This window comes from Mirounga angustirostris, unplaced genomic scaffold (genome assembly GCF_029215605.1).
Source record: "Mirounga angustirostris isolate CCGP_5_RB_7025 unplaced genomic scaffold, mMirAng1.0.hap1 SCAF_4, whole genome shotgun sequence".
Classification (NCBI taxonomy): Eukaryota; Metazoa; Chordata; class Mammalia; order Carnivora; family Phocidae; genus Mirounga; species Mirounga angustirostris.
The window spans coordinates 91615045-91641925 of NW_026991712.1; the positions used below are offsets into that span (position 1 = coordinate 91615045).

General features: G+C 37.5%; 1 protein-coding gene and 2 non-coding genes across 6 annotated transcripts in view; all 3 read left to right on the forward strand.

Moving 5' to 3' along the window:
- SPAG17 (sperm associated antigen 17) overlaps window positions 1-26881 on the forward strand; it is a 233117-nt gene that overhangs the window by 155637 nt on the left and 50599 nt on the right. For all 4 annotated transcript variants that reach the window (XM_064588562.1, XM_064588560.1, XM_064588559.1 and 1 more), the window contains 6 exons: window positions 5625-5842; window positions 11339-11483; window positions 13346-13500; window positions 23339-23527; window positions 25236-25381; window positions 25688-25818. In XM_064588562.1, the coding sequence (XP_064444632.1) occupies window positions 5625-5842; window positions 11339-11483; window positions 13346-13500; window positions 23339-23527; window positions 25236-25381; window positions 25688-25818 (984 nt within the window). The remainder of the gene's footprint in view (window positions 1-5624; window positions 5843-11338; window positions 11484-13345; window positions 13501-23338; window positions 23528-25235; window positions 25382-25687; window positions 25819-26881) is intronic.
- Window positions 17714-17793, forward strand: LOC123860727 (small nucleolar RNA U2-19). Its single transcript, XR_006794841.1, has one exon. It is a non-coding gene; the product is annotated as a small nucleolar RNA U2-19 (small nucleolar RNA).
- On the forward strand, window positions 17950-18019 carry LOC123860726 (small nucleolar RNA U2-30). Its single transcript, XR_006794840.1, has one exon. It is a non-coding gene; the product is annotated as a small nucleolar RNA U2-30 (small nucleolar RNA).

Consider the following 26881-nt stretch of genomic DNA (forward strand, 5'->3'; position numbering starts at 1 on the left):
TCCCTCTACCCAGAACCTTGGAACCACCCATCTACTTTCTGTTACTATGGATTGACATATTCTGGACATTTCACATAAGGAAAAGCATACAGTATAAGGCCTTTTGTGACTAGCTTCTTTTAGTTAGCATAATATTTTCAAGGGTCATCTATGTTGTAACTTGTGTCAGCACTTCATTTTTATGGTCGAGTAATATTCTGTTGTATGGATACACCACATTTTGTTTATCCACGCATCAATTTGATGGACATACGGGTTGTTCCACTTTTGGGAAATTGCAAATAAAGTTGATATGAATATTTCTGTACAAGTTTTGGTGTGGACGTATGTTTTCATTTCTCTTGAGTAGATACCCAGGAGTGGAATTGCTAGAATAGTGCCTCTGTTTCTAATTTTGAGCACCCGACAAACTGTTTTCCAAAGAAGCTGCATTATTTTCTATTCTCACCAGCATGGATGAGGGGGTTCCTATTTCTTCACATTCTTGCTGACACTGTTATTTTCTGTCTGGAGCCATTCTAGTGGGCATAATAGTGGTATCCTATTTTGATTTTGATTTGCATCTTCTTAATGGTTAGTGATGTTGAATACCTTTTCATGTGTTTAGTGAACATTTGTCTATCTTCTTTGGAGAAATGTCTATTCAAATCCTTGCCCCAATTTTGTAATGGATTATTTGTCTTCTTACTTTTGAGTTGTAAGTATACTTTGTGTATTTTGGATACAAGTTCCTGATCAGATACAAATCAGATACATGATTTGTGAATATTTTCTCCCAGTCTTTGGGCTATCTTTCCATATTCTTATTGGTGTCTTTTCATGGTGTCCATTTTGCTGAAGTCCAATTTATCTGGTTTTTTTTCCCTCTGGTTGCTTGTACTTTTGGTACTGTATCTAAGAAATCATTGCATAATCCAAAGTCACAAAGACTTATTCCTGTATTTTCTCCTAAGAGTTTTAAATTTTTAGCTCTTGCATTAGGGGCTTGTACATCCATTTTTATATGATTTTTTTTATATGATATGAGATAGGGGTCCAAATTCATTCTTTCAAGTTTATTAAAAAGACAATTATTTCTCGCATTGAATTGGTTGGCACCTCAGTCAAAAATCAATTAACCATAAATGTTAAGGTTTATTTTTGGATTCTTATTTCTGCTCCACTGATCTATATGTTTATCCTTTTGCCAACATCTCATTGTCCTGACTGCTATAGCTTTATAAGTTTGAGTCACTCACGTTTGTTTTACTTTTTTAATGTAATTTTGACTATTCTGGTTCTGTAGCATTTCTGTATGAATTTTAGGATCAGATTGTTAATTTCTGCAAAAGAGGCAGCTGGGATTTTTATAGAGATTCCACTGAACATGTAGATAAATTTTGAGAGCATTGACATCTTAACAATATTGTCTCTAATTCATGAACTAGGGATATCTTTTTATTTATTTAGGTCTTCTTTAATTTCATTCAGCACTTTTTTATAGTTTTCAGTATACGATTATTAACAATTGTTTTGTTAAGTTTTCCTAAGTGTTTTATTCTTCTTGATCCTATCATAAATGGAATTATTTTATTTTGGGGTTGTTCATTGATGGTGTACACCAATACAATTGAATTTTTGTATTTTGGCCTTGTATAGTGAAACCTTGCTGAACTTTCTTACTCCAATATTTTTTGCTTTGCAGCAACTTTGGAAATAAGATCCCAGCCCCCGGTGTTTGTTGTTGTTGTTGCTGTCATTGCTGTTTGTTTAGTGACTTTCCTGAACTTATTCTTGCAAGTCTTTCTCCTTTGTCCTGTGTGGCTACTAAAGTCTCTGCTGTATTAGCTTAGTGATCAGCTAGTGATTAGGTGGGGATTTACTTACATGCCTCAAGCCAAAAAGTCTCCCAGCCTTTGCCAAGGGAGCTTATTGGGGCATTCCTTCATCACTCTCACAGTTTAAACCCTAGCCTTAGCCTCAAGGTCAGCCAGAGGTGAGAGATTTGGTGTTTCTCAGGTCTTTCCTGGACATGAGTACAATCCTACACATTCATCTGGCCACAGGAAAATGGCAGAATTTTTCAAAGTCCCTACAGTCATCTAATTCTCCAGCTTTTCAAGTTTTTAGGTCAGCCTCTTGTTTGCCCCAACTATTATTGCTGCCTGAGACAGCCACATGATGATTAATGGCCACCGATTGTTTCAACAAGGGCCCCAGCATAAGGCTGTTTACAGTGAGTGAATTCTGATTCAGGTCAGAGTGAGGATTTTCGGGGAATTTTCAGAGCAAACAATGATGAGTCTCTAGGAATGGGGCTTTTAGGGAGAATTCCAGGCCTATTGGCCCCCTCCAGCAGCTGCCACACTGTTGGCTTTCACAGCTACTGTGATTCCAAGGCTACTGTTTTTCAAGGCTCCTGCACAGTTGGAGATGGGGAAGATGGAGGATGAGAATCGGGCAAGTTGTAACACCACAAAGCAGTGGTTCTTCCTGAGATTCAGCTGATTGTTGCAATTCTTTGGTTTATTTCCAGAGTTCTGAAAGAGTTGGGTTTTTTTAAAAGATTTTATTTATTTATTTATTTATTTATTTATTTATTTATTTATTTATTTGGCAGAGAGACACAGCAAGAGAGAAAACACAAGCAGGGGGAGTGGGAGCCGGAGAAGCAGGCTTCCCACTGAGCAGGGAGCACGATGCGGGGCTCGATTCCAGGACCCTGGGATCATGATCTGAGCCAAAGGCAGACGCTTGACGACTGAGCCACCCAGGCGCCCCATAGAATTGATTTTGATTTTTTTTTTCCAGTGTTCTCACTGTTTTGTTGGAAGAATGGCTTTTTGAAGGTCCTTTCTTGCCATTCCAGAAGTGCTTCTCCCATCTCACAAGAAATACTATTTAGTATTTTCATTATTTTTTTAGCTCTAAATATTTTCTAATTTCCATAATGACTTCCTTTTTGACCCACAAGTTACTTAAACATGTTTCTAAATTTCCAAAACTGTGAAGTGTTTCTAGGATTTTTAAATAATCAATTTTTAACCAATTTTTTGAAATTCATTGAAACATGATATATAGCCTCAAATATGGGCAAGTGTTTAAAAAAGTCTGTGTATGATTGAAAAGGGCATGTATCCTGCAGTTATTGAGTATAGTGTTCTCTTTATAACTGTTAGATCAAAACTGTTAGGTGTGTTATCCAATCTATTTTCAAGTTCAGCAAACTTCTCTGCAAAGGGCAATATAGTAAATATTTTTTTTATTATGTTCAGTTAGCCAACATATAGTACATCATTAGTTTTTGATGCAGTGTTCAATGATTCATTAGTTGTGTATAACACCCAGTGTTTATTTAGACTTTATGAGCCATATTGTCCCTGTCACAACTACTCACCTCTGCCGTTGTAGCATGAAAATAGCCATAGACCATACATAATTAAATGAAATGGTGTATTGGATTTAAATAAAACCTATTTATGGACGCTAAAATTTGAATTTCATATAATTTTCATGTATCACAAAATAGTATTGTTTTGATTTTTTTAACTATATAGAAATGTCAAAAGAAGCATTACTTCACAGACTACAACAACAGACAGCAAGCCGTATTTGCTCTACATGTCAAAATTTGCCAATCCCTATTGTATAACTTCATGGATATTTTTAATCTACTATATCAGTTTATTCAACAGAAGTATGTTAATTTTTTTAGTAATAATAATACTAATATTTACTTATGTTTTTTATTTTTTTGAGAGTGAAAATAGTATTTTATTTTTTTTATTTTTTTATTATGTTATGTTAGTCACCATATAGTACATCATTAGTTTTTGATGTAGCAGAAGTATGTTTAAATAAGGGTAAAATAGTCTATCCAGGTGCTATACTCCTTATAATTTAATCTTTATTTCTGAAATTATTATATCTTTTTAATAGTTCTGTAAGGTTTTTCTTTATATACTTTGTGGATGTGATTTTATTAACTTACAAATTTAGATATCTTCATGGTAAATTTAACTTCTTATCAGTAAGCAGTGGCTTTTTGTTCTAGGATTTTTTTTTTTTTTTGCCCTTATGTCTATTTGCTTATATTATTATAGCCACACCAGCTATTGTTTAATCCCTTTGCATTATAACTTTTTCATACTTTATTTTACTTTCAGTGGTTTATGTTTAAATATATCTCTTGTAAGCAACTTATAGGTGAATATTTTAAAATTTTAATTTGATAATTTTTGTCTTTTAACCAGAGCTTCTAATCCATTTATTGTATAACAGGTATTTTCTGAAAATGTCTTTATGTTGTCCCCACCCTTGGATGATAATTTCACTGGGTACAGAATTCTGGATTAATAGGTGTTTCCTCTCCAGCATATTGACAAAAATTCCTTAGATTCTTTTTGCTTCCACTGTTGCTGTCGAAAAGTTGGCTCTCAGTCTAATTGTTGTTGCCGTGAAGATAATCTAACTGCCTTGAAAATATTTTATTTTTCTTATTATAATTTCAATACAATTTAGCTAGGTGTGGATTTCTTTTTATTTATCCAAGTGAGAATAAATTGGGATTATTGAATCTATGGATTAGTATCTTTCATTTAGTCTGGAAAATTCTCAATAATTACCTCTTTAAATGTTGTTTCTGTTCCATTTTTTGCATATATAAGAGACTTTTACCTCTCTTTTATTATTTCTATTACTTTGACTCTCTGAGAGTCATTCTAAATAATTTCGTTAGGTCTATCAGTTCTCTTTTAATGCTCTGGAAATAGAAATAAGTCCAAATTAAATTTGGGCAAAGTTAAAGCTTAGCTTCCTGCATATGTCTTATTGGACTCGTCCCATTAGTTAAATCTGCATCTTAGGCCAAGATCCATGCTCTGGTGCACATTTCATACTCTGAATCTGAGGAATCTTCCTAGAGCTAATAATCCTTCACTACCTTTGTTTGTAATTTGCTTCTGGGTCTGAGTTTACATCATCATTGAGGTTTGATAACACTGGCCAATCTCATCTACAGATCACTCATCATTATTTATACAAATGGAGCAAATCTATCCATGATACAGGGATTGAGGTATTATTCACAGAGTTCGATAAGGTTTTTTCAGTTCTGTATTCCTTTCCAAATAGGTGGTGTTGGGGGGGATTGGGAGGAGGGATGCGTCAAATGATTATCCATGTAGTAGTTGAATTGTACAAATCCTCTCCCCTAGTGAGAGGCCAAAGGTATATGCCTGGTTGGTAAAGTTCTCCAGATCCAGAGCTAAAGAAAGCTGTCTCCTATCTAAGACTAACAAAATGACAAAATCAGGGGAATGAAGAGTTAAAAATCTGGGAAAATGCTAGAGTTCAGTAAGTCAAAAGAAGGAATCTGAGGTACGGAGCAAAGGTAAGCTTTAAAAACTAGGGTACAAAACCCCAAATCTGGAATCCAGGGAGCTATAGGCAATACCCAAAATTATACAGAAATTGACCAGAATAGGTATTTTTCCCACTTGAGAAATAATATAATTGATGAATACAACTTAGAATTTCTATGCCACAGTGTCTGATGTAGCTTACAGTGTGTTAAAACTTAATGAATAATCTATATAATTGATATTATAATTATACTGTGTTTGATTTTACTTGAACTTCTGCAGGAAAAAGTCACAAAAATCAGTCATCAATTGCACATAAGAATGAAAGCCATGAACCTCACCCAGAGACAGTTCAAAGAGTAACTCCTGTGGAGGTTCATGTAGGCACCTGGTTTACAACCACACCTGAAGGAAATCGGATTGGCACCAAAGGATTAGAAAGAATAACAGACATGACCCCATTATTATCCTTTAAGGCCACAGATCCTGTCAACGGAACGGTATGGCAAACTATTGTATATTGCAAAATTTTTATAAATCATTAGAGTTCTGAAACAACACATTAGAAGAGCACCTGACAAATAATTAATTTTTTGTAACTACTTGGTAAATAGTGGGTTGATGGATGAACAGATGGATCCATCTTTGCAAACACAAAACCTTTGTGTGGTTTATTTGACTAGAAAAATGTACCATGAAATACTAATTTTTGAAATGAGAAACAGATCATGAATATCTATATCACATTTAATACATATAAGATTGTGTCATATATTTCTTTATCTTGGATATATTTGTGTGTTTGTCTTATCTTCTAGAAGCTGAGGGGCTACACTTTGTTCCTATTTCTTTGTGTGCAACTGAAATGAGTGGTAGAAATTTATTCATGATCCATGACTTCAAAGAATGTATAGTATATTTAAGGAGATGTTTACATTAAATAATTCAAGAATTTGGCAACATTACAGAGCAACTGGACAAAAGATTTGTAGCCTAAGAATAAGTGACAAATGAGTGGTATAGAAAATAATGGTTTGGGGGCACCTCAATGGTGCCGTCAGTTAAACGTCTAACTCTTGGTTTTGGCTCAAGTCACAATCTCAGGGTCGTGAGATTGAGCCCCATGTCCAGCTCTGCACTTATGCAGAGTCTACTTGAGATTCTCTCTCTCCCTCTGCCCCTCCCATTACTCATGTGCCCTCTTTCTTAAATATATAAATAAATAAATAAATAAATAAATAAATAAATAAATAAATAAATAAATAAAATCTTCAAAAAAAAAAAAAGAAAGAAAAGAAAAGAATGGTTTGGCTTATTATGTGAAATCAAAACTCCTGGGATGAACAATAGTACCTTCTATGTGGCAGGCCTTCTGTTAGGGTTTTTTTTTTTTTTAAGATTTTACTTATTTATTTGACAGAGAGAGAGATAGCAAGAGCAGGAACACAAGCAGGGGGAGAGGGAGAAGCAGTCCTCCCACCGAGCAGGGAGCCCAACCCCAGGACCCTGGTATATGACCTGAGCTGAAGACAGACACCTAAAACTGAGCCACCCAGGCACCCTGTGGGGGTTGGGGTTTTGTGTACATTATCTCATTCAGTCTCCACACCAATGAATATTATACTACTCTGGTGAGGAAATTGGGCCTCAGCAAGTTAAGTAATGCAGTCAAGAGTACACATCCAGGAAGTGCTGGATCCCAATTAGAAACAGTTGTTGGTGACTGAAAACTGAGCTCTTTCCATTCCTCAGCTAGTCCTCTGACATCTCATGTGGAGCTTTGCAGTACCCATGACATGATGGGTAGTTGCCTTATATCTGGGCTTGAGACTTCCTACCCTTGTTTATAACAATGTGCTGCTGGTCAAAAGCAATGATGAATTACATTACCTAAACAAACGTGTTTTCCTTTCTTCTTCAGTCTACTTCTGAAATAATTTTGTAATCTCTTACCTTGTCTGCTAGTTGTATTTTTTGTGAGACTCAAAGTACGTATTATCTCAGGAAGGTTTTCTGGTCACTTCAAATAACTCCCTTTCATTCAGCCCCTGATGTAGATTATTTAGCATAATATGCAAATGCGATGAATATTTCTTAGTAACTCTCTATTTCCCTAATTATTACCTATCACCATTATGGAAGCATGAACCAATGTCCAAGAGCCTGGATTCAAGCATTCGTTGAACATCAGACACCTAAGAGATAAATAAAAACAACAGTAATAATAATATTGACTGATCACTTGCTGTTTGCTAAGCCCTCTTCTCCTTTTATTCTCACAACAGACTTGTGTTGTTTCCATTTTACAGATGAGGCAAAAACAGAAAGGTTAAGTAATTTTCCCAAAAGCACACAGCAAGTAGTAGAGTCAGAATGTGAACCCCAAGGTTGCATTCCAGATCCCGTGTGCTTAGCCACCAGGGAAATAAGGGCCAAGATATCACACGGTTGTACAAAACAAAATTGAAAATCGATGTTTTTTCATGACACCTGACATGAAGTATCACTAAATTAGAGGTGTGGGCACTGCCCTCGTAGTGACACAGACCTGGTTTTGAACCCCAGCCACGCTCCTACTGGTTGTGTGACTTTGGACAAGCTTCTAATCCAGTTTTTCTTATTTACAAAATGGAGATAATAGTCATACCTGAGACAATTGATAAGATTGATGCCAGATCCAACACTATCAGGTGTTCAGTAAATATTCTTGCTACTGTATTCTTCTCACCACTGAGAATAATAATTTTCCCACCATATGGTGACCAGAAAGTGTCAGTGTTACGTGGTGCTTTGAAATGTTCGAATAATTCTAAATAATAGTAAATATCTCTACTGGCTAAAGAGCTAGTATTAACCCTTGCTGACTTGATGACTGACTGAATGTTAATCACTTTGCCAACATTTTCTCGCTTAATCCACATTACATCCCTGAAGAAGATACTAGTGTTGCCTTCATTTTGCAGATGAGGAAACTAGAGCACAGAGAAGTTAAGCCACTTGCCTAAGTTGCCCAGCCATCTGTGAAGTTAGGATTTGAACTCAGGCAGCTTTACTCCAGAGCTCATGCTCTCAACCACTATATTCTCTTTTTTTTAATTTTTTTATTAACATATAATGTATTACTTGTTTCAGGGGTACAGGTCTGTGATTCATCAGTCTTACACAATTCACAGTGCTCACCATAGCACATACCCTCCCCAAAGTCCATCACACAGCCACCCCATCCCTCCCACCCCCTCCCCTCCAGCAACCCTCAGTTTGTTTCCTGAGATTCAGAGTCTTATGATTTGTCTCCCTCTCTGGTTTCATCTTGTTTAATTTTTCCTCTCTTCCCTTATGATACTCTGTCTTGTTTCTCAAATTCTTCATATCAGTGAGATCATATGATACTTGTCTTTCTCTGATTGACTTATTTCACTTAGCATAATACCTTCTAGTTCCATCCACAGTGTTGCAAATGGCAAGATTTCATTTTTTGATGGCTGCATAATATTCCATTGTATATATATATACCACATCTTCTTTATCCATTCATCTGTCGATGGACATCTTGGCTCTTTCCACAGTTTGGCTATTGTGGACATTGCTGCTATAAACATCGGGGTGCACGTACCCTTTCGGATCCCTACTTTTGTATCTTTGGGGTAAATACCCAGTAGTGCAATTGCTGGATCATATGGTAGCTCTATTTTCAACTTTTTGAGGAACCTCCATACTGTTTTCCAGATTGGCTGCACCACCTTGCATTCCCACCAACAGTGTAGGAGGGTTCCCCTTTCTCCACATCCTTGCCAACATCTGTCATTCCCTGACTTGTTAATTTTAGCCATTCTGACTTCAACCACTATGTTCTTCAGCAGTATTTCTCATTTAACACATTGGCTGAGAGTTCCAATGATAAGAACCTAAAATAATGACAGCATGCATTTCTCTCATATATAGTGATTTCTGCCTACTATAAAGAGATAAGAAGGCAATTATCACCTGCTTCCAATAGCCACAGATATTTGAATCAAAACACAGCTAACAAACCTGCTGTCACATCCATTTGGACTCTTCAGTGAAATACTGTGTCCCTTACACTTAGGACAGTACAAGTTAGAAAATACTCAATGATTGAAATACGTATTACATAATTTGCAATACTGTTCTTGCCACTTGGACACCATCCGTGCAAGGAAGGAGGGAAGGAAGCATAAATGGGCAGAGGGAGAAGCTGAACTGAGGCACAGACCAGACAAAGCCTCAGCCAACTGGCTGGGGCTCAGGAGCCAGTATGCTCTGCCTCAGAGTCCCGAGTCTGGTAGCAGGAAGCAGACTGGTACGTCCCTGCCTCACTCAGTCACTGGACACAGTTACTCTGGAAAGCTGTGAGTCAGGCAGAGCATCTCTCTGCACCTGGGGCAGACACAGAAAGAGCTGAGAGCCAGAAGCTGTTTGCTGATAGCCCCCCCACACACACAGTTGGGGAGCAAGTCCTCTCTTGAAGAGAGATACAGGCCGTGCATCTCCGTATCTGCCACATCTGCACACACACACACACACACACACAACTGGGGGTGTAGAGCTTCACTGGTCAACCATTGAGCTACTGTATGTAAGGGCCTGATCGTTCTTTCAGAGTGAAGCACTTGTCAGAACTAAGTGAATTTTTTTTCTGTGACTGCTACTCTTTAGTCCTGCTTTGGCTCTGCTTGGGAGAAAGGCTGAAGTCCTTAATCACAGTTTAAAGCTCTCTCTCATTTGATCCTTCACCTTCTGGCCTCATCTCCCACCCTTCTCCTCACTGCTTCCTGGGGTCCTTTGAGTCCCCCGTGCTGCTCCCCTGCACCAACACACCCAAACCAAGCTCTGGCCTTGCTTCCTCTGAGGGGAAGCCAAACCACATCAGAAGTCTCACTATAGACACTGACCAGGTGATCCCTCCAAGGGCTCCTTTGGGGTCTTCCTTAATGACCGTCTTTCTTCCAGGATGGGAGGGAGCATATGATCTGTGTCTTTCTTATGGTCTGTAACTCCTGGAGGATAGGGACTTAAACTTTAGTCTCATCCCATATCGTACCCTCAGCACCTGTCACAGTTCACAGCACATGGCCGGCACTCCACATTGGAACAGACCTGGGACATACGGGGCTGACCAGGTTACCACCCTTTGGCTTCCTGCCTTGGATGATAACAGCTATATTTCCTTCTCAGACCTTCCATCCATCTTCCACAGTAACCCTCTCCACTGGAATAGAAGACATTACAGGTTAAAATTGACAATCAAACTAACAAACATCCAGGCTTTAATCTGCACCTGCATTTGCTCCACTTTAGGGAAGGACACAAGGCAGCAAATGCAGCGTGATCAGTGGGGCGCCCTCGTCCAACTGGGTGGCCCAGCAACAAGCCACAGGCACAGCTTCTTTTACCCCTCCAGCCCACATGGGGCACGACCAGCAGCCACAGACAAGAGCCTGTGAGCGTGTGGATCGGCTTGAAACACAGAGAAGCCACAGCCTCTGTTCCCCACCAATTTTCATGTTCTGTTCTGATGACATTAGACTGAGGTGGCATGGCAGGCAATGCAGCCTCCGCCGACCATGCTCACCTTACACCTGTAATTTTCAAGGAGGCAGGACCTGGGATCATTTTCCCAGACAGACCGGGGCCAGGCCAGTCCTGATGTGAAGTTTCTCACAAATACACAATGCCGGGAGGAGCATCAATTTCCAAGTCAAACAGCCTTAGTCGAACACCAGCCCCAGTGCTTGCTGAGTGAACTTGAGCAAATTTCTTAACTTCTCTAAACCTACATTCCCTCATCTACAAAATGGGGATAGCACTGTCTGCCTTCCTGGATTGTTGCAAAGCTTTGACCAAGTAGAGGAGATCAAACTTTAGCTTATAAACGGATAACCAGGATTTTGATGGTATTCAATGAGGTATAAAAATAAACGCACTTGGGATGAACCACCTGACCAAATGATCGTGCTCTGCCTTTGTATGTTCAGGTCATGACAACTCGAGAAGACAGAGTGGTCATTGTGGAAAGAAAAGATGGTACTCGGATAGTGGATCATGCTGATGGTACCAGAATCACAACCTTTTATCAAGTTTATGAAGATCATATTACTCCTCCAGATGATCACAAAATAAGTAAGTTTATTTTTCAAGCATGTGACAATATTTGTGTCTTTAGAATAAGATGAGTAGAAATGTCACTGCTTTTTTTTAACCCACACATAAGAAAAATAATTTTTTGAAGAACTCTCTTAACCAAAGAATACACGTGCAGTCTAGAGCAGGGCCTCTGTGGCCCTTTTGTTACTTTTTTTTATCCTCAACAGATGTGGGAGTGATAAAAGCTCCAGTTGGCTATCTAGTTGGCTATCTATTACTATATAGATGGGTAGTAATAGTACCTTTTTCCATTTTCACTGCTAAAATATAGTGTGGATTGGTGGCAACTAAAAGTTAATGATCATGACTTCATTGCCTGGGACATTAGCTCTCAGACCTGTTTCTGTTGATACTTATGGAACCTGATTTGCATATAGGTGACCTCAGTAAGGTCCTCCTTCAATTTGGAACATGCCTCTCATTATCAGAGAGACGGTGTGAGAGAAGAACAAGCTGCAGATGCTAGTTAACAGACACCTGGGCAGAGACTCTAAAAGCATAACGCCTTTCCTAACCTAAATTTAAACAAGATTTTTAAAGGCAAATTATTCCCTGATTCCCTTTTCTTTAATTCCAGATTTTATTTGTTTAATGCATTAAATGCTTCCTTGCCAAATTAAGTGCAACAAAACCGGCAAGCAAGTGGGAAAAGACCAACCTTCATATCCCACTGGTTAGAGGGAGAATTAAAAGAGCCACTGGAGAGGGCAATTTAAAAATATAAGTTTAAAATGTGCATATCCTATGATGTACTGACTCCACTTCTGGGTATATGTAGAAAGACACTCTTAACAACACTCTTACCCATTTGTACAAGGAAATAGGTTCAGGGTGCTACTTGCAACACCAAGTATGATATCAAAATGCTGGGAAATAGATGTCCATCAACAGCAGAATAGAAACATAAAATGCAGTATTTTTTTTTTAAATGGTCCTGAAATGCACTTTATTATATCAGGAGTCTTTTTTTTTTTAAAGATTTTATTTATTTATTTGAGAGAGAGAATGAGATAGAAAGAGAGAGCATGAGACGAGGGAGGGTCAGAGGGAGAAGCGGACTCCCTGCCGAGCAGGGAGCCCGATGTGGGACTCGATCCCGGGACTCCAGGATCATGACCTGAGCCGAAGGCAGTTGCTTAACCAACTGAGCCACCCAGGCGCCCCAAATGCAGTATATTTTTACAAAAGAATACTATACAGTAGTTAAAAGGAATGAAGTACACACATACACACACAAATACCCACACACCTACATATCAAGATGGCTAAAGGTCTCAAAGCAATGTCAAGTAGAAAAAAGTAGGTGTAGAAGGATACATACAGTAATATGTAATGTATGCATATTTAAAGCTCACAAAAGATGATATATTATTTTGATTCATATATTTATAGAAAAGATAAAAGTAGACTTCAAGAGAAGGGAATAAACCCAGAGATAAGGAGAAAAGTGAACTTCAACTCACCTGTAATTTTTCTCTTATATACATATTAAGAATGTTGAAACAGATATGGCAAACTATTAACAAGTGTAAATTCTGATTGGTGAGTATATGAATAGTTAAATTATTTGTTATGCTCTTCGGGGTGTTTTCAATTTCTCAAAATAAAAACAGTAGTGAGAACAAAAGAGCACACTAAATTAAGTAGGAAGAATTATTCTGGAAGAATGACTCTGCACTGACAGTGAGTAGGCCACACACCAGCCCCGTGGAGTGAGTTCTCAGCACTTGGTCTCAACTTCTAGTCCAGGTGGCCAGGAGACAGGAGCAAACTCAGCAGGCAGGCGTGTTTCCCAGTGTGTGCATCCTGTCAAATGCTTACCTTGCATTTGCTTGCAGCTGAAAGTCCTCAAACTGTCACCAGGCAGGTGAAGTGCATGCGGATAGAAAACTCACACTACGCCACTATCATCACCAACTGCGAGGACAGTAGCTGCTGTGCCACCTTTGGGGATGGGACGTCTATTATTGCAAAGCCACAGGGAACATACCAGGTGGGTCTAGGGGGAGATGAGGAGTGCCAAAGGGAAGTGTCCGTTCAACTAAGAAAACCCACTCCTCTGGGGCGGTGAATATTCCTGCCATGTACAGCTGTCGTTCCTTTTGTCTCATGTTCTTAGAACACACTCCTCAGTCTCTTTTTACTTACTCATCTTCTTTTGACAGTCCATTACAGAAAAACACTGTCCTGCTTGTCTTACAATGCTTTGGTATTTTGGGATCAAGGTTTTAAACCAGAATGTATTTGTTGGGGATCTTTTATGTGGTAGGTGGCAGGCACTGTTAGAAGCACTCATGTGATCTGTCCTGTGCCTACCCGACCAGCTTCACTTCCTGCCACCTCTGTCCTTATTCACACTCTCCCGTCCTTCCCATCTCCAGTCCATTGCCACTTCACCAAGAGTCCCCACAGGATGGGAGGGAGCATATGATCTGTGTGGTCCTAGGAGAGCAGCTTGCAAAGCTTTGTTCTTGAAGGCTCAGGAGGGAGCACTGTTAGCAACTCCTGTACCTTCCTCCATTTCCCTATTAATCACAACCACCTCGTGTCAGCCTGTAGTACCTTTAGCCTTGGAAGGATTTGCCCTCATTTTTCCACTTGCCGGAGAAGAGACACAAGTGCCAAGATGTCACATACAATGTCACAGGATGCTGAGAGCACAAAACCAGAAGATGACTGACAAAGACCTCAGTGACAAACATTTGTTATTGTGAAAGCTGCTAAAGCCAGTTTATCCCTCCCATCTCTCCAAATAATGTTATCCTACTCCCTCTTCTTCCAGTGTAGACTGTTATGGAGCAAGGCAGGTGCTGAAAATGAGACACGATTGTGAAGTGTGGCAGTTGGCTAAGGGGTGCAATTTTTCTTCTACAATACTCAGAATGTCCATTTTTTCCAGCAGATTGGCAGCATCCATATTCCAGTACCACGTGTGCTACCAGATGTCATGAGAATCCCCTAAGATTGTGTGATGAGTCCACTTTTTGTCTTGTTTTTATCATAGTCCCAAACTCAAATGGTTACAACTATGAGGGCAAAGGAATTTTAGAACCAGTGACAGTTGCCACTGGAGAAAGAGACATAAACAGAAAAGAGATCCAACTAAGACACATTTGGTGTCTGCCACTATTGTGTAGCCACTTGTTCCTTCCAGCTTTGCCCAATCTCCCAAAACACAGCCCAAGAATGGATTGGAAGGTTGACCACTCTTGGTTGAGAAACACACAGACCTTAGTTCCCAACTGGAAAAAAAAAAAAAAAAAAAACCTCCAAATAAATTTACCAACACCTATTATAGTTCTGTAGTTGTATAGCACTGAAAGATGGCATTCAAATATACCCTCTGCCCATCCCCTATTGGTTGGTCATCACTTCATCACTCACCAGCATGAGAACAATGGGCAGTATGATGAGTGAGGCTGGATTTTAAGCAATGTAATAAAAAAAAAAAAAAGGAGGTAGATCTTGGTATTATCCACCATTGTACCTTAGCAGCACTAAAAAGATTAACCAAGACATCAAATAGGAGGCAGGTATAACAGTTGCTATCCTCTATGACTATAATGTGTCACAAGTAGGGGTGGGACCATCCACCCAGCTAGAGGGTTTCAGGAAGACAAGATGGTAAATATGGGTCTATTAGCCCCCATGGGAAACCTTCCTCTGTCCCTCGTTCTAGGAACTGAAACCAGTTTCCCTAGACCAGAAGGCCTATTGTCTTTCTGGGGAAAGTGTGTGTATGTGTGTGTGTATGTGCTGGAACAGGCTTCTGAAAGAGAGTAGTCAGACTATTCTTCTATGCCAGTATGATCCAGCCTAAGTGGTTCCTTTGGGGAAGATACAGAAATGTAATAAGCATTTATAAGAATACTTTGGAGGAGGACTTCAAGAGTCCTTGTCTTTGTTAGCAATACCATAAACAAACACCTTATAATAATGGAATGTGGTTATATCCTCTACTCGGTATGTGAAATCAGTTGGAAGAGGCAAATTTTATAGTAAACTTTCAGCAGTATATATAAAATATGAGAATGTAAAATGAGAATTCTATTTGCTAACTGGCTATCGGGTTAATCAGAAACAATCTCTAGCAGAAAATGTGGGTCATCACTATATTTGCCATGTTGAGCCTGTAGGCTTCAGCATAGATGTTTCTCCAGGTTAACTTCCTAGAAAGAAATGCACGTCCTGTTTATCAGGTTTACTTTTGTCATTTCTATATTGTTGCTTCACCTGGTCTATGGAATGTGTCTTAACAGTGGATGTTACAGGACATCCCTTCTCTGTCCAGAGCAGCTTTCAGTAAATCATGGAGTCAAATTTGACAGTTTGGGTCCATTTTGATGAGGACTTTTGGAGGCCAGGAAAGTTGCAAATTTACCAGCCACCAGTGCCTACTCTAAAATGTGCCTGAAACCACAGAAAAGTCTCAGAATTAGCCAAGGTCAAATGGGGTTCTCTGGGCCTGGGCAATGGTGGGTAGTCAGTATGAGACACTTCCAGAATGGTAGAGTAAGGACCTCTGAAAATACATTACTACACAAAAACAACTAGAAAACTGAAAATATTGTCAAAATCAACTTTTTCAGAACTCTGGAAATTAACCAAAGGATTACAACAATCAGAAAAGCAAAGAAAGACAAAGACTTGATCCTGGGAAGTACAGCAAGATTCATGGTGATTTCACTTGCCATATTCCCCTCCCCGCCCCCAGCTTCATGGTACCCTTCAAAATCAACACCCTCACATTCATGATAGCAATGAAAACCAGCATGCCAGCAAACACTGAAAGAGGAAGAATAGATTTAGAGCTCTCCAAAAGTCTCACCACAAAATATTGTCATTGTTGACCTGTTTGGCTGTTCCCTGGAAACCCCATTTGCAAGGGTTATCTTTATTTGATCTGACTCTGAGCTCACTCACCACAGACTTTTCCCCAAATGGAGGTAATTATTTAACATTACAGCTGCCTGAAGTGGCAATAACAAACAAGAGGGTGAACAAAAAAATTAAAAGGAACAGCTGGGGAACAGAAGCCCATATAAGGCTTTGAAAAGCTCTGACACATTCCTTGGAATCATCCTCTTCTGAGGGCTCTGTTTGCATACTGGGGTATTCTTTTCAGTACTCCAGCTGGAAGTTTATAACTCTACTTAGCCTTTACTCCCTGCTTATGCAGATCCTCTTGATCGGCAAGAGTGAAAGATTAGGGCTTTCTGAGCTCTTTTCCAGGCATGCATACAGTCCTGCACATGAATGTGGCTTTCTAGATTCCAAGGAATATGTGCTTATAACGTATAAAGATGTAATTTTTTTTTTACAATACTAACACAAAGTAGGAGGGAAGGAATAGAGCTATATAGGCGCTAAGATTTTGTATAATATTGAAATTAAGTTAGTATTTAAGTTATAAATTAAGACATTATTTGTGATCTTCAAGAAACTCTAAGAAGGGGCGCCTGGGTGGCTCAGTTGGTTGGGCGACTGCCTTCGGCTCAGGTCATGATCCTGGAGTCCCGCATTGGGCTCCCTGCTCGGCAGGGAGTCTGCTTCTCCCTCTGACCCTCCTCCCTCTCATGCTCTCTGTCTCTCATTCTCTCTCGCAAATAAATAAAATCTTAAAAAAAAAGAAACTCTAAGAAAGTAATGGAAAAATATATAGTAAAAGAAACAAGGGAACTAAAGCGGCAAAAAATGTCTATTTAAAGGCAGTAATGGATGAATACAGGGGGAAAAGAAGCATAAAGCATATAGAAAACAAATAAAAAATTGGAAGATATAAATCTGACTTCACTAATTACATTAAGTACAAATGGATTAAATAACCCAGTAAAAAAGCAGATATTGGAAGAATGGATTAAAAAACATGATCCGCATATACGCTGTTGACAAGAGATACATTTATATGGTCAAAGACACAGTTTGAAGGGAAAAGGATGAAAATAGATAGACCTGCAATAAGTAATTGAAAGGGAACTAGAGTGGCTATACTAATTCAGACAAAATAGATCTTACAACAAAATATTATCAGAGACAAAGAGGTTATGTTATAATGATAAAAGGATCACTCCATCAAGAAAACATAACAACTATAAACATATTAGACACCTAACAACACGTCCAAAACATCTAAGTATTTCCAGAGTTGTACATTATACAATTTAAAATGTCAAGTTTTTTCTCTGAGATCTGCTCTTACTGAAGTGGATCAGTGATGAAATTAGCCAAATCTGAGCGTCAGAAGACCTTGCAGTCTACCTGATGCATGATCTCTGTAGTTCTGAGAAGCAAACGTAATTTAAAATAATAAGGGCTTGTGTCTGGAGATGTGTGTGTGTGTGTGTGTGTGTGTGTAAAGGTGACCGTGTATAACTGAGGACTTGATGAATGAGATTGGGGGAAGGAGAAGGGGAGATGTGTGTGTGTGAGACTAATGAGTTCTGAGCAATGATGAAAAGGTTTTACTACTGACCTTTACAACTATAAAGGCTTCTACACTTGATCTGAGCTCAGAATTAAAGAAAAAGAAGTCTAGTTTTAAATAGTAAAAACTGGCTTAGTTAAAACGAGAAATAGACAATTCAACAATAATATTTGGGAGACTTTAGTAGCCCATTTTCAGTAATGGATAAAATAATAAACAATAAAAGTGAATAATAAAAGAAAAATAAAAGACTTAAACAGCAGAATAACCCAACAAGACCTACTAGACATCTATAGAACACTCCACTCATCAACAATAAAACACATTATTCTCAAGTGCACATGGAACATTCTCTAGGAAAGACTATGTGTTATACCACAAAACAAGTCTCAGTAGATTTAAAATGATCAACTTCATACAAAATATTTTCTACCACCACCATGGAATTAAATTAAAAATCAGTAACAGAAAGAAGTTTGGGAAATCCACAAATATGTGAAAATTAACACGGAGAAGAAATCACAAGAAAATTGCTTTGAGATGACTGAAAATAAAACCTTAATATCCCAAAACCTATGGAATGCTGCAAAAGCAATGCACAAAGGAAAATTTCTAGTTTTATATTGCCTAAATATGTATACTATAAAAGATCTCAAATCAATAACCTAACTTTCCACCTAAGAAACTAGAAAAAAGAAGGCAAACTAAAATCAAAGCAAACATATAGAAGTAAATAATAGATTATAATAGAAATAAATAAAAGACAGAATAGAAAACAATAGAGAGAGTCAACAAAACCAGAAGTTGTTTCTTTGAAAAGATCAACAAAATTGAAAAACCTTTAGGGAGAGAGAGAGAGAAAGGGAGAAAGGGCGGGGAGAGACCCAAATTACTAGAATTAAGAATGAAAGAGAAAACATTTTTTCCAACCTTCCAGAAATGAGAAGAATTATAAGGAAATACTATGAATATCAATAGATTAGATACCATAGATGAAATAGATAAATTTCTGGAAAGGTACAAACTTCTAAATCTGAGTTAAGAAGAACTAAAAAATCAGAATAGACCCTTTAAGAAGTAAAGAGATTGAATTGGTAATTTTAAAACTTAGCACACAGAAAAGCCCAGGCCCAGATGGCCTCACTGGTAAATTCTACCAAACATTTACAGAAGAATTAATACTGAAGAATTTTCACAAACTCTTCCAATATACAGAAGAGAAGGGAACACTTCCCAACTAATTCTATCTGGTCAGTATTACCCTGTTACCTAAACCAAAGTTATCACAAGAAAACTCCAGACCAATATATCTTATGAAGATAGATAAAAATCTTCAAGAAAATGCTAGCCAACTGAATCCAGCAACATGTAAAAAGGATTATACATTGTCACCAAGTGGGATTTATCCCCAAAATTTAAGGTTTGTTCAAGATGCAAAAATTAATCAATATAATATACCATATTAAAAAATAAAGGACAGAAACCACATGATTATCTACATAAGACTCAGAAAAAACATTTGACAGAATTCAATACCCTTTCATGATTAAAAAAAAAAACAAAAAACTCAATGCACTAGGAATAGAAGGAAACTTCTTCAACCTCATAAAGGGCATCTACAAAACAAAACAAAACAAAAAAACCCACAGCTAACAAACAGCATTCTTATTGGTAAAAGACTAAAAGCTTTCCCCCTAAGATCAGGCACAGGACATGAATGTTTGCTCTCATCCTTCCAACTCAACATTGTACTGAAGGCTCTAACCAGGGCAATCAGACAATAAGAATAAATAATGTGCAAGCAGATTGGAAAGTAAAAAGTAAAACATCTCTCTTTTTACAGATGATATAAAAGTGTATTTAGAAAATCCTAAGGAAGGCAATCTGCCAAGAACACAATGTACACACACACACACACACAATTAGAACTAATAAAAAAGTTCAGCAAGTTTGCAAGATATAAGATCAATATACAAAAGTCAATTGTATTTTTCTACATTAACAAAGAGCAATCCAAAATTGAAATTAAGAAAACAATTCTGTTTAAAGTAGCATCAAAAGGAATAAAATACTTCTCTTCAACAAATGGTGTTGGGAAATCTGGACAGCTACATGCAAAAGAATGAAACTCAACCACTTTCTTATACTATACACAAAAATAAACTTAAAATGGATTAAAGACCTAAATGTGAGACCTGAAACCATAAAAGTCCTAGAAGAGGGCACAGGTAGTAATTTCTCTGACACTGGCTGTAGCTATATCTTTTTTAGATATGTTTTCTGGAGCAAGAGAAACAAAAGCAAAAATAAACTGTTGGGACAACATTAAAATTCCTTCTGCACAGTGAAGGAAACAATCAACAAAAACTAAAGGAAAACCTACTGAATGGGAGAAGATATTTGCAAATGATGTATCTGATAAAGGGTTAGTATCCAAAAAATATAAAGAACTTACACAACTCAACACACACACAAAATAAATAATCCAATTAAAAAATGGGCAGAAGACGTGAACAGACATTTTTCCAAAGAAGACATACAGACATGAAAAGACGTTCAACATCACTCATCATCAGGGAAATACAAATCAAAACAACAGTGAGAGATCACCTCACACTTGTCAGAATGGCTAAAATCAACAATACAAGAAGCAACAAGTGTTGATGGGGATGTGGAGAAAAAGGAACACTTTGCACTGTTGGTGGGAATTTGAACTGGTGCAACCATTGTGGAAAACAGTGTGGAGCTTCCTCAAAAAGTTAAAAATAGGACTACCCTATGACCCAGTAATGGCACTACTGGGTATTTACCCAAAGAATACAAAACCCCTAATCTGGAAGGATATATGCACCCCTATGTCTATTGAGCATTATTTATAATAGCCAAATTATGGAAACAGCTCAAGTGTCCATTGATAGATGAATGGATAAAGAAGACGTAATATATATAAACACACACACACACACACACTATGGAATATTACTCAGCCATAAAAAAGGAATGAAATCTTGCCATCTGCAGCAACATGGATGGAGCTACAGAGTATAATTATAACCCTAGGTAAAATAAATCAGTCAGAGAGTGACAAATAGCTTATGATTTCACTCATATGTGAAATTTAAGAAAAAAACAAATGCAGAAAGGGAAAAAATAGAGTGATAAGCCAAGAAAGAGACTCCTAACCATAGAGAACAAACTGATGATTACTAGAGGAGAGGTGAGTGTGGGATGGTGAAATAGGTGATATGGATTTTAAAAAGGAATAAAAGGAATAAAATAATTAGAAATAAATTTAATAACACTGAAAACTACAAAATATCACTGAAAGAAATTAAAGAAGACCTAATAAATAGAAAACATCACATGTTAAGTTTATGGAAGACTTAATATTGTTAAGATGGCAGTACTCCCTACATTCTTTATTAACATCTCAGCTGCCTTTTTTGCAAAACTTGATAAGCTGATACCAAAATTCTTATGTAAATTCGAAGTACTCAGAATAGCCAAAACAATCTTGAAAAAGAACGAAGTTAGATGACTCACACTTCCTGATTTCAAAACTTACTACAAAGCTACAGTAATCAAGACAGTGTGGTACTAGAATAAAGATAGGCATATAGATCAATAGGATAGGACTAGGTATTCATTTATTACCAACTTGTGGTCAATAAACTTTTTATAAGCATGCCAAGCTAATTCAGTGGCGAAAAGAATAGTCTTTCAACAAATGGTGAATAAAGTTGGACCTGTATCTTACACTATACACAGAAATGAATTCAAAAGCATAAGGACTTAATTGTAAAAGCTCAAATGACAAACCTCTTAGAAGAAAACATAGTGCAAATCTTCATGTCTTTGAATCTGGCAACAGTTTCTTAGATGACATCAAAAGCACAAACTTTCATCAAAAGGAGAAAAGTTTGCACTTTAAAGGACACCACCCGGAAAGTGAAAAGACAACCTACAGAATGGAAGATATTATTTGTAAATCATACAAATGATAATAGTCGAGTATCCAGAATATATAAAGAACTACTACAACTCAGCAATGAAGACTAACAACCCAATTTTTTTAAATGGGAAAGGATCTGAATAGACATTTCTCCAAAGAAGTGATATAAATGACAAATAAGCACATGAAAAGATGCTCAACATCATTAGTCATTAGGGAATTGGAAATTAAACTATGAGATACTACTTCCCACACACAAAAATGACTGGAATAAAAAAGACAGACAGTAATAAGTGTTAGTGAGATTGTGGGGAAATTGAAACCCTCATACATTGCTGATAGGAATGTATAATGGTGCAATCACTTTGGAAAACAGTTTGGCAGTCCCTCAAAAAGTTAAAAATAAGAGTTATCATATAACCCAGCAATTCCACTCCTAGGTAGGTGTCCAAAGGAAATTAATATATACATCCACTCAAAAATTTGTATGCAGATGTTGATAGCATTGTTAATAATAGCAAGATTGTGAAAATAACACATATGTCCAATCAACTCACAAATAAACAAAATTTTATATATCTATACAATGGAATAGTATTGATCCATGAAAAAGAATGAATTATTGATACACACAACAATATGGATGAATCTTGAAAATATTATGCTAAGTGAAAGAAGCCAGACACAAAAGGCCTCATATTGCATGCTTCCATCTGTATGAAATGTCTAGAATATTCAAATCCATAGAGATAGCTGATCACTGGTTGCCAGGATAGGGTCACGGTTGATGCAGAGTGACTGCTCATGACATCAGTGTTTCTTTTTGGGATGCTGAAAATGTTCTGAAATTAGTGATAACATTTGCACATGTTTTTGAACATAGTAAAATCCATTGAATGTATACTTTATGGTATGTGAATTATGCCTCAAAAATGAGTCTATCTGAACCAGAAGTTATTACATGAAAGCTAATACTTAAGGACCGTGTCAGCCACCAGAGGAACACAGACAAATAAGAGTTCTTAAAAGCATTTGTCCTATAGCTTCTGACTGTTTGAGATACATTTTGCCCAAGAACATGAAGGATTCCAAACATTTTTAATAGAGGCGAGTGTGTTGACTTCAGTTAAAATATATTTTTATTATTTCATGTTAAATATTTGACATAAGAAGGCACAAGGCAAGTACTTGGAAAAGATATTAAAGTGAGTAGATAAATTATGAGGACACAAAAGGAATTGTACCCTGATTATTCAGTTTGCCTCTTTATCAGGGAGCCCTTCCCAAAGCTCAAGTCCTCTCTTGGATAATGTTTCTTTGTTTGTTTTTTTCCTGGATAAAAACAATTTATGGCTGAGATCTATATATAATTTTTTTTCCTAAAAATGATTTTCCAAATCCTTCATGTTGAACAAGACATTTTAAATAATTTCTCTCTTTCTGTTACCCTTCCAGGTGTTACCTCCAAACATAGGCTGCCTCCACATTGATAGGGATTGCTCAGCTATATATTGCCATGAATTAAGCAGTGATATATACCACCCTTTCCAAAAACGTGAGCAGCTAAGAGCTAGCAGGTACATCATGAAGCACACATCAGAGGTTATCTGTGAGGTCCTGGATCCTGAGGGAAATACCTTTCAGGTAAAGTGCATCATTAGAATGGAGAAAGGGGCTGGATTTTTTTTTTTTTTTTTTTTTTTTTTGAGATATTTCACACTAGAGCGCTTCCATGAAGCTTATACCTTGGTGGCCTTGGGATTAGTTATCCACTTACTGCTGATACTTTGCATAAGCAATAATGAATGTCAACATCTTTGCTTCTCAAGTGTACTTCCAAGGAGATAGAAAGTCAAACAGTTGGGATGGTAGAAATGTTAAGGCCAAATAAAGAATTAGAATGGAAGGGAAGAAACATTACTAAACATTTAAAAATAATGCCAACAAAAAGAAATGATATAAGAATGGTCTGTATCCAGGATAATTGAGAACGAGTTTGCTTGACTAGGCAGAGAATCCATGGTGAGAAGTATCAATGAGTGAGGGTTCTAGTAGGATTGAAGATGGGGAGGTGGGAGCAGCACTTAGCTAGTAGATGGTAGAGCTCTATCTTCTGTTTCTCTGTCCTTCAACACCACAACTATCCTCTTACATCCAGGCCTAAAGCTGGCAAACCATGGCCACCTCTTTATATAGGCCCATGAGCTAAAAATGGCTTTTATATTTTTAAATGGTTGGGAAAATTCAAAAGGAGAAGAATATTTCATGACACATAAAAATTACAGGAAATTCAAATCTCAATGTCATGATATAGTTTTATTGGACTACAGCCATGCTCATTCGTCTCCGACTGCTTTTGCATACAATGGTAGAGATGAGTAGTTGCAACAGAAACTGTGTGGCCTACAAATCCTAAAATATTTCCTCCCTATCCCTTGAAAAAAATGGTTTGCCAACCCCTGCTCTAAGCATTTCTCCTTGTTTCACTCCTCCACCCAACAGTAGAAGTTTGTGTATCAGCTAGTAGGTGGTGAAGTTATTTTTCAGATTTGGAACCATAGCACAGAGTCCCCAGCTTTGGTTTGGTATGCAGAGTAGCCCTGATCCTGCTTGGTTTTTTGGCCCTCAAAAAATGAGACTCTTCGCAGCATGAGTTCAGGCTGCTAACAAATTTCAATTTATAGTGAATTGAAATTGAACCTTAAAGCCCTAAACCCTCTAAGTTTAAACACATGGGACATTCAGGCCAAGCATTCTTCTAGGCATTAATGCTCTTCTTGGGCATCTCCTTCAATGGTCTTTCAGCCTGAACCACACTCCTTCGTGGAGAGATCCATGCCATATCTAAATAGTAGTAATGGCTAGAACCTTTCCTCTCATGCTGATACTACATCTCATGCTGATACTAAATCTCATGCTGATACTAAATCTTTAGTATCATGAATCCTGATTCTGCACTTGCAATCACAGAATATAAACTTCTCCATACTATCGCTTCTTGAGTATTTCAAGACATCTATCACATAAGTAGTCTCTCGTCAATGTTTAAATCCCCAGTTCCTAACTAATGCTCAAAAGATAAGGTTTTGAGTCCCCTGCTATCTTTGCCACCTTCCTCTGAGTATATTCCAGTTTGTCTTCCAGTTTGTATTCACAGTCTAGGTGTGGTTTTAAGTAGAGATGTGCCACTGGGTTTTCACTTTTATTAATGCCAACTGTACTTAATATTACCTTGGAGATAAATATCCCTGATTTTCTGAATATACCAAAAGACCACATGCTTTCTCAAATGGGAAACACAAGCTTCATGACATTTCTTTTCTTTTAGTTCCTTACATACTTTGCCCCTTAGGTTATGGCTGATGGTAGCATATCAACTGTGGTACCTGAAAACAATTTGGAAGAGGATCTAAGTGAAAAAGCTGAAGGCTATGATAATTTATCATCTACTCACCTTTATAAGAATCATCTGCAAATCTATGGTGAACACGTGCCCAGGTAATATGATAAAAATAATACCATGACTTTTTTTTTTTAAAGATTTTATTCACTTATTTGAGAGAGACAGACAGAGAGAGCACAAGCAGAAGCAGGGGGAAGGCAGAGGGAGAGGCAGACTCTCCCCGCTCAGCAGGGAGCCCAACTCGGGGCTCGATCCCAGGACCCTGAGATCATGACCTGAGCTGAAGGCAGACAATTAACCAACTGAGCCACCCAGGCACCACTGACTTTTATTTTAAATTCCAAGTTTAAGGAGCACTTTAACTAATACTTCAAGTGGTTTGATTTTATTGCTTCAAATAGGTTTTTTGTCGTTTATGCTGATGGATCAGGAGTGGAACTTCTTCGTGACAGTGACATAGAAGAATACCTATCCTTGGCATATGGAGAATCCTCTACTGTTGTTCTCCAGGACCCAGTACAGGAACAACCAGGTAGGGAATCCAGAATTCTGGAAGTCATTGTGTCTCCTTACCAGCTCCCAGCCTCTTTATCCAGTCCACCCCCATGTCAACTCTACTTTCTTCCTTTGCTCACTTTTCAACTCTACTTGCCACCTGGCCATGTCAACCTGTGTCTACAGTTATTTATGTTCATTCCAAGCTTTATCTGAGCATCAGCCTATAAACTGTGTATGAGTCCTTCTCCTACCTGTAAGCAGATTTGAATCTGTCTTTAGATATGTTAGGTATGTAGCTATGATTCTATTTATGTGTTCCTTTCATCTTGGTAGGGAAAAAAAAGAAAAGTGAGATATTGCTTGTAAGTTCATTTTTTTTTTTTGTCATTTTGAAGGTGTTGCCTTGATGAATTTAATATAATAAGAAAAGAAAATATGTTTGATGTGTGAGTTAGAAAGCCAACCTGAAATATAGGATAAGTTATATATATATATATATATATATATATATATATATATATTCATTGTGTATATTATTCTCATCAATTTTAAAGAAATCAGTGTGTGGCTAAAGATTAGAGACACATAATGCATCAAGAAAGAATCATCAGAGGGGCACCTGGCTGGCTTAGTTGGTAGAGCATGCAACTCTTGATCTTGGGATTGTGAGTTTGAGCCCCACATTGGATGTAGAGATTACTTAAAAAAAAAACTTTAAAAAAAAAAAAGAAACATCAGTTTATGTCATATGTGTATTTAAACATAGATATAAACTTGGATGTCATCTATGTACGAACCAATGTTTTGTATCTAGGTTTATGTATGTTCCTTTTTTATCTGTTCTCTGGTTGGTGGGATATACTTTACACTTATTTATGAATATGCCTGCATCCCTGCACACTTACATCTTTTAGTGTATCAATGCACATGTGCATGATATAGTAAACCTTGTTCTTTGTCTGTGAATATGGAGAGTGGGCGCTCTGACTGGTTGTGCAGTGCATGTGTAGAACTATATGAGAATTCATTGCAAATGGCTCTGTCAGTTATTGAACTAGCATCTACTTGATAACCTACAATGTGCAAACACACTGGCT